This window comes from Netta rufina, assembly GCF_964035555.1.
Source record: "Netta rufina genome assembly, chromosome: 9".
Classification (NCBI taxonomy): domain Eukaryota; kingdom Metazoa; phylum Chordata; class Aves; order Anseriformes; family Anatidae; genus Netta; species Netta rufina.
The window spans coordinates 3,213,314-3,227,594 of NC_140132.1; the positions used below are offsets into that span (position 1 = coordinate 3,213,314).

A 14,281-nucleotide genomic window follows, 5' to 3' on the forward strand; every position below is an offset into this window, starting at 1 on the left:
CTGAAAGTGTAATATGAACTTTGTCCTCTAGTCAGAGCTCATACAACAAACAAGCTTTTGCACATAGATGAAAGCTGCTTGAAAGAACTCTCGTAGCTTATCTATGTGAAACGTGCTCCTTTCTCTGACATCACAGGTTTCCCGTCTCATTTGTCTTCCTTCATCAGTAGCATGTGTTACTTTATTCCTCTCACTTCCAGAGAGTGCTCAGTCCTTTTGAGTTGGTGGAGCTGCAGCCATAGAAGAATTGGCAAGGTTGAGCTTTCCTACCAAGTGGAACTGGTTGCATTCCCATTCCAAGCATTGCTTTTTCTTACACTGAAGAGCAAAGAGACAAACTTGTAAATACTTGTAACTGCATAAAGTCTTAATGCATGGAATCTTGAGGTTGAGCGTATAGATATATCTGAGAGGAGGTCTTTGAGGGGTGGTCTGGTCTTGTGCCTTACTGTGCTGGCAAACACTGCTGAATTTTTCACTTAAGTATTCTTGCACACCAGAGAAATTTGGACTTACCTGCACAGCTTAGGCATGAGGAAATATTTGATTTACTTAAAATGAATAAAAAATTGTGCTGTACAAAACAGTGATATTGGTAGTGACTTGTAACCAGACCAGGTGATTCTCTTAAAATACTGCCTTAATGTGAAAGGGTTGATGTGTTAAGAGTTTGAAGTTGTACTTAATCTAATACTTATTTGTAAAAGGTACAAACACAAACCTGTAGGTGGAATTTTTTAATCTGTGTCTCAGTATCCTGATAGCTTTCTGTTTTGACTTTCTGCTGACAGGTCACATTTAGGGCAGGCAAAACATAAGGCACATAGCCCTCCTGAGAGTAGAAAATCTATTTCAAAGACACCCAAAGTGCAGTCTAATACTACTTCTGAACAGTCCAAGGGGCACTTTTCCAGAAGGTAATTGCACTTCATATTCATATGTTATCAGTGTTATCTGCGCTTCATTATTGTATGTAATATGTCTGGCTATACAGAACTGTTATGAAATGTATGACAGGCTTTAAACTAGCATTATGTTCAATGGATTTGTTTCAGTGTCTTATGTTCTGTTCATGTTTTGTACTTGTAATTCAGCTAAGAGTATTCAGTCAGTGATTGGAGCATACACATTCTATATAACTAGTCCTGGAATACTTGCAGATTCTTTTCCTCTCTTCCCCCTTTGTTTTGGAGGAAGATAGACCAAGGAGTTCTGAGAGATGTCCAATATTAATTGAAACCTACAATCTAAGGAATGCCTGTTCAGAGTAATCATCTTGGTCATGTTTATTATTTATTTTCATACACTTCTGCTGTGTATGCACCGGAACAGCTTTTTAGCATATAGAGGAGAATTTTACACTTTTTGTTTCTTAAAATTAAGGTAATTAATCAGATAAGATTGAGAGACTTGGGTCTGACAGCCTTTAGTGAACTAGAATCCAGTTATGACCAGTTACACATTACTGAACAGTTCTTGTTCTCTTGTGGAATTACATTTTCAAACATTCAGCTTCATGGCTTGAATTTTTGTTTTAATGGATTTACATGTCTATATACAATCCTAGTGAAATCAATCTAGTAGCTTTTCTCGCTAAAAAGTAGCGCCCTGTGCTTTTATTTTGCAGTTCGTTTTAGTTCTCCTGCTAGCAAAGGTTTTTTTTTTTTTTTTTTTTGCAATGAAATCTGGAGTATGATCTTGTATAAGCATGCTTTTTGTATCAATGTCAATTTAATATTTGACAGGTTATTTTACCTGTTGTTTCCTTTATTATTAGAGATTGCAATGGTTTTGCAAGATAAGTGTCAGCAACAGCATGAGGTTCTTTGAGTTTAACACTAATGCTATTCCTGCTTGCTTCTACAGAGGCTGTAGTTCATCTGCTGTTTTAGTACCACAACAAGAAGATCCAGAAAGAGTCAATACTTCAGAAAAGCAAAAAACGGGGCAAGTGCCTAAGAAAGAAAATTCTCGAGGAGTTAAACGCAGTGCTAGTCCAGACTACAGCAGGACCAATTCTCCTAGCTCTGCTAAAAAACCCAAAGCACTTCAACACACTGAAACTTCCTTGGAAACTAACAAGCCACATACTAAATCTAAGAGAAGACACTCAGACCAAGAACAGTCTAAGTCTACACAATTGCCATCAACGAGCAAGGCTCACACCAGAAAGGGTGGAGCTGCTGGTAGCTCCCGAAGTCAGAAAAGGAAAAGGACAGAGAGTCTGTCTTGTATAAAGAGTGGTTCAGCAGTTGAATCAACTGGCGCTGAAGAAAAGTCAGCAAAACCCTCCAAGCTGGCTTCAAAATCGGTGACCTCAGCCAAAGCTGGGTGTAGCACCATCACTGATTCTTCTTCTTCAGCTTCGACGTCCTCTTCCTCTTCTGCTGTTGCCTCTGCTTCTTCTACTGTTCCTCAGGGTGCCAGAGTGAAACAGGGAAAGGACCAGAATAAGGCTAGACGTTCCCGTTCTGCATCCAGCCCCAGTCCAAGAAGGAGCAGCAGGGACAAAGAACAGAGTAAAACAGGTGGCTCTTCAAAGTTTGACTGGGCTGCTCGATTCAGTCCAAAAGTTAGTCTCCCTAAAACAAAACTGTCTCTACCAGGCTCTTCCAAGTCTGAGACATCAAAACCTGGACCTTCAGGACTACAGGCCAAGCTAGCAAGTAAGCTGCTCACTTTCTTTTACGGAAGAATATACATGTATGTTTTAAAACTAACTCTTCTAAACAAATACTTCCTTCATTGTTTACAGGGTTCTTGGGTCCTTGGTAAAGAGAAATAACTTTATTTTATTCTACTGAGCTTTTAGGTAAAGTTGTGACTGAAACCACTTAGATATATCTATATTGTTTGTTTTATCAATATGTGTATATTGCTATATATATAGCAAATGATTTAGATAAAGCAAAAGTACGCCGTCTGTTCTGTAGGCCTAAGATACTTCTCTATCTTGCATGTCAATTTTTAAAATTTATACAAGATACTTGCATATCATTGTCATGGGACATACAAAATGAAGTTTTCTAACGTTTACTTGTTCTGTTTTAACTTCTTTTTTCATTTCCTTTAACTCTGTGCCCTGACTGGGAGTGATACTCACTGTTAAACAAGTTATCTAACTTGTGGTTTCTTTTTTCAGGTTAGGTTTGCTACATTTTTTATGGTGCCAGTTTCTCATGTTAGTCTAAGATCAATAATATTTTAAACTTTAAAACTTGTATACATAGTGACTGGCATGTGAATTACTTTATCTTTTAAATTGTTCTTATAAAACATGTCCTCCCTAGTGCTGAATTGGAGTAGTAGGTACCTTTCTTGTACATTCTGATAAGGATTTAGGCTGTTTCTAAGCCAGAGCCGCTGCTCATTAGTGTGCGGTTATGCTTAGAGCTCTGTTTGCTTGAAAAACATGGTACACCAAGGCAGCATAATAAACTTCAAATGCTTTTTTCATAGCATATATTCTATAAAACTTGTTTTAATAGGTTGGATTCCTAAGCCTGGTAACTGTTGCACATTTACCTAGGCATGATCATGAGTAGCATGTCCCAACTAGGGCATGTCTATAGCTAATACTAATGCAGGAAATATGTGAAATAAACAAGAGGAACTGGATGGCTTCCTGTGTAATCAAAATAGATTTAATTGACCTAACAGGCTTGTTTTGGATAACTTGCATGACTGGAGTATTGATTCTAGAATGACCTAACCTAGTTGGGGAAGGATGGCATTGGGGAAGGGGAGAGGGGCTGCTCTCTTATGGCAAGACTTTACGTGTACCTGATTCAAGACTCCACTGTTTGGTGGGCTCCTCAGGGGGAAAACTGAATTTCCCCAGGATAATGAGATGAAGGAATGGGTAGGAATTGGACAAGACTGACTGACCATCAAGTTAGCTCTTAATGAAGCCTGCCTTTTAGTTATGGGCAACTCTTTGACAAAGGAGAAAAGCAACAGGGAGGTGAAAGAATGTACTTCTATGTGAACACAAAAAGGTGAAGGCAGAAGGTAATTTATATGACTGCTTATAACCCTTCAGCACGGAGTGAGAAAGGTGGGATAGCACAACCTGCGGTGGTGGGGTTGTGGAGTAGCTTGAAAAACAACATTGAGAATACAAGCTTAAATTATCTCAAAGAATGTACTGAGAAAGCCAGCTTGACTAGCTTTAGCTCTTTTGTGACCTGAAAGTCAGCTTTGGCATAAGATAAACGTAAGTAGAACTAAGATATTCAAGTAATGACAGAAAACCAAGTTGGTATAGACTGTAAATATGTATACTTAAAAAGTCAGTGTTAAGGGTTACAAAACATAGTAAGAATTTCTAGACTCCGTTTGAGTTTAAAGAAAGTTGCTTTCTCTAGGTAGCATCCCAGTTTGAGGAGGAAAGATGTGATATTGGGAAGTCTAAAATGTGTAATCTGTTTGGATTACAACAAAACTTAATTGAATAGCTATTATTGAATATCACTGGAGTATGATTATGCTAAATATCACTAAGATGTAAGAACTCCATCTAGAATAGATGGAGAGTGCTAATATTTGTATTTTCAAATAGTCTTAGCTTTTTGAATAGTGCATTAAAGCTCTGACAACAAATTGAAATAATCTGGGAATCAATAGTAATTATTTCTTAAATGGATAAGTTAATACTTGGCTGTTATACAGCTTCACTAACTAGAAAATACTGGTACAATTTTGAAATATTTCAACAAGATACACATTTTGAGTAATGTTGAGAAATGTCAAGAAAATATTAAGAAATAAGAAATCAGAAGGGTAGGTTTTTAAGGAAGGAGGGGTCAGGTCAAACTTATTTTCTCTGGTAAGCTAATACCTTTGGAGGATAAGGGAGCAGGAGTAGCTGGTATCTCACACAAATAACAACCCTAAGGCCTTCCAAAGCAGTAAAGCAAATGGTGATCTAGATCAAACTGTGGTGTACTCCCCTCTGGAGAAATGTACTTAGAAGTCATGGTAGTTCTCTTAGTAGAAGCTGAAACTCAGTAGATTTGTATAAAGGTATAATATGAAAGAACTGTTTAAAAATTGAACTAGGGCTGATAGAACTAGTGTAAAATAAACAGCCATGGAAGAAGTCAGGAAAAATGCTGGTGGGGGAGTGGTTCTCTGAAGAATGGTCTGGGATGAGAGGGGAGATTATTGTGACTGGCCGATGTGGTCAGCCATGTCTGTGTAAATACAGTGCTGTTCATCTCTGGATATTGCAGTCAAAGAATGACATGGTTCAGTTTAAAGTAGTTTCAAGTACAAGAATTATTATTAGTGGTTGTGATCTTTGAAGGAAAAACCAGAAGAGCTGAGGTGGCTTACCCTATGGAAGAGAAGGATGAGGAGAGATGTGATTGCCATCTTTGCAGGTGCCTCCCACATACTGGAGGAGACAACCCTCAGGTTTCTTGTTCTGTCCTCACTGGATAAGTAATGGGCATTAAATGCAGCCAAGCTGACTTTCAGAGATTTCAGCTAGATACATAGCAGTTGTGTGTTGCAAGGGTAACTGAGTCAGTGGCATTACTGAATAAAGACTAGGAAGTTCATTGGAAAAATCAAAATAGACTGAAGGCTTCCACCTCTTGTTCTGCAGCTAAATATTTTGGTTAAAAAAGGCAAATTTTTAGTTTTGCTCTTGATTTGACTATTTTCATGTCCTTTCAAGCACTATAACTTTTAGAAATTTTGGAATGTTGCAAATTGTGTCAAATGACTTAAGCCTTTTTTTTTTTTATAGTTATTCATGCTTCTATTATCAGGGAAATCTCTGCCTCTCTTTGTATGGGGTCTTACCTTTTAAGTAGGAAGAAGCTGTCAGTGATGGCTGGGATGATGCTGAGAGCAGGGTGACCTGGAGTAGCTATCCATAAATGAGAATCCTCAACCTAGTACTTGAAGATTTGGGGGGCTGAGAAGAGAAGGCTGATGGATATAGTGAAAAGCCAGATAAAGGTGAACACAGAGCATGGTGGTGGTGTAACTCCTGACTTGAAAGGGGATGGGCAGGGGTGAGGGGAAGTCTGAAAATAGCTCTGAATTAGTTTATTTGCAATGGTAGGTGGCAATGCTGGCCTGTAGTGCCTGTATGTTGCATTAAGGAAATAAACTGACTAGGTAAGAGATGGTTATAGTTGTGGTGATGGGCTCTATGGGGTTCTAGTTAACAGCTGAGGATGTCTGGGTTGGTATTGAGGGGCACAGTGGCATGTTAGAGAGACAGTAGGTGCCTTCCCCTGCCAATGGTGTTTTTACCCCACATTTATTGCTTGAGCTAGAAAGCAGCTCAACGCAGGAGCCAATCTAAAATGTAAATTTACAGCCCTAAGAAGTAAATCTCTATTGATTATCTTTCTGAACTGCCAACAAATGGTGTTTGGGGTTATATACTTTGAAAATCTGACTTGGTTTTGGCTTATGTAATACACTCAGGCTGTTAAAATAAGTAAATGTAGTATGGCTGCTTTCAGAACTTGTTTCTTTCATACAGCAAAAATGCCTGTAAAAAATGCTGACCAGTAAACAGACTTAAAAAAAATAATAATCTGAAGAACATCTTCACATTTTTTTTTTACATTTTATTTTGGTACGGCTACAGTGTTTCAGGTTTAGCCTGTTTGGTTCTCTTTTCCTTCAGGCTCATTAACATGCGTGTTTGGCATGCAAATAAGATGATGTCATGGCATGAGCAATTTATCTGCTTGCCATAGGGAAACCTAGGGCTCTGCTTCAATTCTAAAGCTTCCATCTTGAAACTTCTGTAGTTGCCTAATATGAACTGCTTAAACCTATTTTTTTCGAAGGTGTGTCACACGTGGACATCTCCTAGCTCTTTGAAATGGATCTTACAGGGTTGCTCAGTCAGCGCCACCCCTGTAACAGACAGTTAACTTCTGGAGATGAACATGAAACTAGTTCACCTGAAAGCCCTTGCTGTCTGTGACAGCATGACTGGTGCTTTCCTTGGGCAGACAGCCATAGCGATCGTTTATTCCATCTACATGGATATAGGTTGTACCCTGCTTGCCAGTGAAGGCTTGGGGCTGTTTTCATCCTGTGACTCCCGTAGGTGCAGGACTAACTCCCAGGCAGGAGGCCTGCTAGCAGGATGTTCAGGGGAGGGTTAAATCTGAAAGTGTGAGGGGAAAAAGGTCCTGTGCTGAAGGAGCTAGCAGTCCTGAACTTGTGCTGGAAAGACTCGAAGGATTTCCCAAAATATGCAAGTGGTAAGACTGACTTAGCATTCTTAAACGATGAACTTTAAAGGCAGAGAGTGGCTACAGACAGCAGGAAGGGAACAAGTTCAGAGAAATCATTTGTCACTTCCTTTTTAGCCTGGGAAATGACTAGAGGGAGGTAGATGCACGCAAGTGCTATGGTAGATGTGTAGAAGAAAAGATTTGGGAAGAAAGAAACGTGCAAAAAGATGTGATGAGCAGAGCACTCAATGAGTAGCAGGAGAAAATGAACTCAGCTTTCTGGGTGCTCAGCCTATGATGTGTTTTGCAGCTCATCCAGCAGGCAGTAACGGGAAGCTCTATGTTCTCCAGAACCTTACTGAGGTAATTTGGTTTAAAGCGATGGCTCAACTAATTGAGTGCTTCTTATGGACAAGGGCAATCCCCTCTACAGCTTCATTGCCATTGTGTTTCGTGGTGGCTGTGCTCAGCTGATCCCTGTCCCGCTAGCTCAGCTCGCTGGTCTGACAGAGAGCGACCAAGAGGAAGGTGTGCAGAGTGTGTGCTGGGCACCTCGGCCTTGGGTCAGGGTAGTAAGGCATGAGTGAGCAGAACCACACTGTTAGACACAGCAGCAGGCTGTTTAACTCCGCTGCCTTGTGAAACCGCTGCCCTTAGCTTATGTAAAGACAGGATTTATGCTAAGTCCGTTTCACTTCATTTTCAGTGAAGGTGGTGTCTGTCGTTGATCTGCCTATTGCGAATCTGCTAAGAACAAACCTCATGCTTAGGGCTGACCACTTGAAACAGAGAACCCGCAGATTTCAAGCAGCAGCTGACCTTCTGATGTGAGGAGCTCAAGTGTTTATTTTTCCAGTGGACATAAAGTTAATCTCTGATACAAATGTAAAGCAAAAGTACACCTCATTTTTAGAATCTCATCACGATGTTACATGGAGAAGTAGACTATTTGGTATCTGTAGCTAATGAGCTAATCTGTAGCTATGAACTCCTAGAGTGGCTGTTGTGGTCAAATGTAGTGCTATTATACTTAATGCATGCATTTTTTAATGTAAAATAGTCAGCTATGAGAGGAGTTTTGTTGAATCTGCATTTATAGGACTTGAAACATAGATAGCTGTGGCATAGGATCCTGCAGCAGCTGTTTCAAACTGCTCTTGTCTTCTCTCCAGCACTCCCCCTTCCTTCCCTACCACAAACAAGGCAAGTAATTTACTGGATGTAAATAGGGCTGGATTCATTAACTGCTTCTGTTTTAGCAACTTCAACCTAAACTGTTGGTTTGCAACCACGCATAGTAAAAGTGCCACTGCTTTAGGAGTATTTTTTAAAAAAAGTAAAATATATTAAAAAAAAAAAAAAGCATAATCTGTGTGTACAGACTGAAAATCCAGGTGGCTGCCTTGTTTCAGCTCAGTTTGCAGTAGCTGTTAGGTACAGTCGCTTGTTTTCTTAGGTTGCCAAGTTTCTGGGGTTAATAAGCCAGGTGTATGGTAAACACAGGAATATCAGGTTAACCTTAATCTGCATGGAACTTAATGCTGTATGCAGTTAATGTGTTCCTGGATCAAATATGGTGTAGTGTCCAGGGGACAGACTATTGACTAGGTCAGTAATAACTTTTCGGATTACATTCCCTTTTCTGTTAAGTATTCTATCAAGACTTACATAGTTACATAGTTGCTTCATTCTTAAGTATGACAATATTCCTGGATTTTTTTTTAGGAATAATTAGCAGAAGCCAGTTTGATAGGTACTGTGCTAAAATACAGTTCATGCTTAAATGTGTTCTGTTTCTGCTGTGTTGCCAGTAGAGGGAGCAGTGCTCTAATTATTTCATCATAAACAAGAGCAAATTAATATCAGCTGTGTTAGTCTTCAACAGTGCAAATACTTCTAAATTAAAAACTCAATTCGCTCCCCAGAGTTGTGAAAATATTCTTGGTTATTTGCCTAAAGGAAGACCTTACAGCAGTGATAGGGTTTGAAGGGATGTAGTTAAAACAAAAACACACACAAAACATTGCAGATCTCAATGTTGGCAGTGCTTGACTTCTGGTGGGTGGGGGAGTCTCATTTGGTTTTAAGGCAGTTATTGTTAAGCCATACTAATGTAGATCGAACTGCTTGTGACTAAAAGTTAAGATTTGTCTAGTGATTGTGGCTAAGTTAATGCTGCACACATTTACCTAAGGGGTAGGGGCAAAACAGATATCCCCCCCCAAACACACTGGTTTCTTTTTCTCTATGCTCTAAAGCTAAATCATTTTTGTTTTAGGTGTTTTGAACATAAACACATGGAAATAATGTATCTTACAGTATTTGTTGAGCATGAGGAGGCCTACAAGCTCCTGTGTATGTAATTGGAGCACATGGGTTACAAAAAGGTGTCCGAGTAACAATTCGGAGTTTGGTACAAAAAATAAATGAGTAAAAATAAGTTTTTAAGCCTTTCTTTCAGTGGAATAGCAGATCAGTGTAAGGTGACAAAAAGCTGTTGTAGACTTCCTGTAGTTATGTAGAAGCTGTCCTGTTTCACTTTGTAGAGCTGCTATGTATTTAAAGACTGACTTACTCTCAATCCCTTAAATATTACATAGGCCTAAGAAAATCCACCAAGAAGCGCAGTGAATCACCACCTGCTGAGCTCCCCAGTTTGCGGCGGAGCACACGGCAAAAGACCACGGGCTCCTGTGCTAGTACCAGGTAAAACTTAAAACAAGATGTGATTACTGCTGTGGATGGGTATTTATCTTTCTTGGCTATTGCAGAAAGAGCTGCAGTTTTTCAGGCTTGCAGGGTCACCCTGTATACTAATGTCATGGATAATGCATGGAGTTTGGCACTATCACAACTCCTGTAGCTGAGGTACTTATTGAGGAAGGAGGGGAGGAAGTACCCAAAGGCAATGTCACAAATTTAAATAATCCTTTTCTTACAAAGGCTGTGTTTAAAAAGATAGAGTTCTAAACTTCTCTGTTATGAATAATAAAATCAATGACAACTTTGAAAAATAAAAGACCGTATGGTGCCACACGGGTGTCTGTTTTAATACTGTACCAATCAGTTTGTCAATAGCTGCATCTGAACAACTGGTATGGTGGGTATTGAAGTACTTGATATGCCTGAGGTCTGTTCCTGTCGTCAGTTATGCACTTGAATTTGATGCCTTACATCATAAGCATGTGTATATTTTTAGTAGTGACAATAGTAATGTTGAAAAAAGCAGATTTAGAAAGGCCAATGCCTTTAAACTTGATCTGCTATTGAAAATCAAGCTGAATGTCAGAGTTTTGTACTTTGAGTAGTTCAGAACTTTTTTTTAAAGATGAATACTCAGGCATCAAACTTCTTTTCAGATGCGTACAAATCAGTTACTTGGTTTGTAATTAAGTCACTTTAATTGTGATAATTTTGACTATTTTTAAATTCCCAAACATTTGTTTTTTCAAATCTTTAGTCGTCGAGGCTCTGGCCTGGGCAAAAGAGGAGCAGCTGAAGCTCGCCGACAGGAGAAGATGGCTGATCCTGACAACAACCAGGATGGAGTTAACTCTTCAGCTGCGCGTACTGATGAGGCTCCCCAGGGAGCTGCAGGTAAAAAGAGATACCAGCTGCAGTGTTTTAGTATACATGTGGATACGAACTTCTTACATGGATTAAGTTCTGGGAGGAAGTTATGATTTAAGTTGGTACAGCTTCTGGAACATTTTGAATGAGAGGGACCTTAACTGAATCTGATCTCTTGGACATCTGGTACAAGCTTCAGTTATGCTACTTCATAGTCTCCAACCTATTTCCAATCAAGTACACTTAAAAAAAAAAAAAAAAAAAAAAAAAAAGCCTGAAAACTGATTTCAGTTAATGCTACATAAATGACTGTGCTGCTGACTGAAGAGATGCCAAACGCCAAACTGTTCAGAATATAGAAGACAAGTATTTATCTGTGAGAGTTCTTTAATAACTACTGGAAAATATTTTGTATGTTTTCTGTTGAAACTGCAAGCCTCTCTGTATTGGAGAAGTTTGTCTTTGGGTTAATTAATACATGTACTCCTGTTTATGCAGTTCTGTTAAATGGTACTTAATTTTATCACCTGGTCCTAATCAGTGATTCTGAAGGAGCTTTCCAACAATTATGCTGGGTGGTAGAAAAACTCAAAATGTCTGTGTTTTTAAAATTAGCTACATTGCTAATAAGTCAAAATGAACTGGATTGAAGGGCAGCGTAACAAGAGAATAAAATTACTAAGAATGCAGGCAACTGTGTCCAAAGAAGAGCAATGAAGCTGGTGAAGGGTCTAGAAAAGGGGGCTAGGATTATTTAGTTTGGAGAAAATAAGGCTTAGGGAAGACCTTATTTAGAGTTTCCTTAAAGAGGGTTGTAGTGAGGTAGGGATCAGGCTTTTCTCCCAAGCACCAAGTGATCAGACAATGGGAAATGGCCTCAAGTTGCACTGGGGAGGTTTAGGTTGGATATTAGAAGGAGCTCCTTTACTGAAGGAGTTGTGCAGCATTGGAGTAGGCTGCCCAGGGAAGTGGCTGAGTCCCCATCCCTGGAGGTCTTTAAGAAATACATAGTTCAATGGTGGACTTCAGTACTAGGATAAAGGTTGGACTAGATGATCTTAGAGGTCTTTTCCAACCTGAATGATTCTATGAAATACACATGAAATGTTATTTGCTGATCTGACTTCTTTCATAATCTTGTGTTGGTATAGCCTTTCTGTTAGCTTTTGGAAAGGCTGATCTCTAGACTGACATTGGTCTAATTGAAGTGACAATTGTACAAGTGTGGTGGCAGTATTAAATGCACAGCACTTTCTGATGGTGGATGCTTTTTTTGATGGTGGAGTCGATGCAAATTTTGTAGTTCTGTAGGTGCTTCAACTCATGTTAATCTATTTTATTTCTTTCAGCTTCTAGTTCTGTTGCTGGAGCTGTAGGTATGACAACATCTGGAGAAAGTGAGTCAGATGACTCTGAAATGGGAAGACTACAAGGTATAAAAGCTATAATTAATTTGCAATTTATTATTTTTGTTTGCAGCCTGTGAATAGCTGTACTGCCCCACGTCCTGTGTTATATAATGCGGGGAGGCTGAATCTTGTTTCTACGTCTGTGAATGTGTTGCTTTGCTTACTGTAGTTTTCATGAACTGTGACACTGCAAGCTTTAACTCACTGAAGATGTGAGAATTTGGAACTAATGTCTGTAGGGATTGGTTAGTGTCCTTATATGTTTCCATGGTGTGTAATACATTGCTATTGATTTTTTTTTCAGGTGGAGATAGGGGTTGGGAGGGAGGAGGAGAATTGAGAACTGAGTCCTATGAAGTGTGTAGGCTATTGTTGGAAGTATGAGAATGTTTTTTTTGCAAGAATACGTTTCCAGTTGACAGGCTGGATTAGGTCTGCTGTTAATCTACCTGATTCTGGATAACTTCTTTTGTCCTTGTCATTGATAGCCATATAACTACAAGCTTTGATCAAAGTCTAAATGTTCTTAAAAATGCTTGCTTTCATGCTTTAGTTATAGAAGAATTCAGGTCTCTTATCTGAAACACAGGAAGGTACAAACTCAGTGTTTATGTCCTGCAGCTCTTCTAACAATTTTGTCACTACTGTGCAAGGAGTTCTGTGATTGTAATTTTCCTTGCAAATGACAGATTTGGTAAATCTGGATCACTAATGTGGAAGTGAGTGCTATGTCAGTATCAGTTCACTTGCTTATAGCCCCCAGTAAGCATAGGTATGCATTAGGAATGTTGAACTAATTTTTTATTATTGATCAGTATTTGTGTTGATCAAAAGTGGTCATGCTTGCTACCGTAAAAATTGGAATCACCCACTTAGTCTAGTTTAGGACTACTGAAAAGTGTTATTTAAAAAATGCTAATTTTCAGCAGAGATCTTGCCTTCCTATTCATCAGGAAGTAAAGCTGTGAAACTTGTGTCCTCTCCTCAGATTAATAATGCTACTTGAGTCCTGAACGTGTGAAGATAAGTTTAGCCAGTTTTGTGTAGCTTGAGTTCAGGTTTGAAATTACAGCCTATGTATCTGCTATTTTAGATCTAAACTTACAACGTTAATGTAGTAGACCAGATTTCTTCTGTAAAATATAAAGCTTTGAAAACTTGGTGGGTGACTTCTTAAGGGGCATTAATGCTCTGCGTATAAAAATGACCTATTTGTTCCTTAAGGGTCATCTTTTTGGTGTGTTTGAAACTGAAGTAACTACAGTCATCTAATCCTAACTCTTCTTTCCTAAAGTATCAAGATTCTAGTAGTCTTAAATTATAGCTTCATGGAATTTAAGCTTTTTAAAATATATGTAGAAGCTTTGACAATGGCTGTTATCCTCTGTTTGCTTTTAGCTCTATTAGAGGCTAGGGGTCTTCCTCCTCACCTGTTTGGCCCTCTTGGTCCTCGGATGTCGCAGCTCTTCCACAGGACAATTGGAAGTGGAGCTAGTAAGCCAAGTTTGTCTAATTTGACTTGATTCTTTCCACTTCCAGACTAGTAGAATTCAGCCACTAGTACATTCTAGTATTTGTGTTAGCTACATAATTTATATTTTCCATGTTGGAGATTTGTATGTCATGAGTGCTAGACCACTGGTCAGCAGCATTAATGAGTTTTTCTTCCTGTAAGGAAGAGAAATTTGCTTTAGCCATGTTTCCTTTCTTTTCTTTTCTCTCTCTTTTTTTTTTTTTTTTTTTTTTTTTTTTTTTTTTTTTTTAAATCTTGATGTTCCCTTCTAGGTGGGGAAGGGAGGGTTCTTGCCTTTTCACCCCTTCATTATCTTTTTCTCTTGCATGATGGGCTGCTTAGCAGAAGACCTCTGAACCCCCTTGGGTTTTTTGCTAGCTTTAAACAAGAGCTTAAGCTCGCTTTAGAACCAATACAACCTAACAGTTTTATGGTGCCTTGTTCAGAGCTTCAAAAGGGACTTAGTTCTCAGACTATGTCAGTGAGAACATGAGCTCTTAGTCTTGTTCCACCATATCTGCATTATGCAGCTGGCTAAGATGTGTACCTTCTAGTCCCAGCTGGTTTGGCTTTCA

General features: G+C 39.0%; 1 protein-coding gene across 7 annotated transcripts in view; it reads left to right on the forward strand.

The window, feature by feature from the left end:
* Positions 1-14,281, forward strand: part of TRIP12 (thyroid hormone receptor interactor 12) — a 76,420-nt gene that overhangs the window by 32,751 nt on the left and 29,388 nt on the right. For 3 of the 7 annotated variants that reach the window (XM_084292054.1, XM_084292053.1, XM_084292055.1), the window contains 6 exons: positions 792-917; positions 1,867-2,666; positions 9,815-9,920; positions 10,675-10,811; positions 12,134-12,217; positions 13,592-13,687. In XM_084292054.1, the coding sequence (XP_084148180.1) occupies positions 792-917; positions 1,867-2,666; positions 9,815-9,920; positions 10,675-10,811; positions 12,134-12,217; positions 13,592-13,687 (1,349 nt within the window). The remainder of the gene's footprint in view (positions 1-791; positions 918-1,866; positions 2,667-9,814; positions 9,921-10,674; positions 10,812-12,133; positions 12,218-13,591; positions 13,688-14,281) is intronic. The other 4 variants (XM_084292058.1, XM_084292059.1, XM_084292056.1 and 1 more) reach the window with 3 other exon arrangements.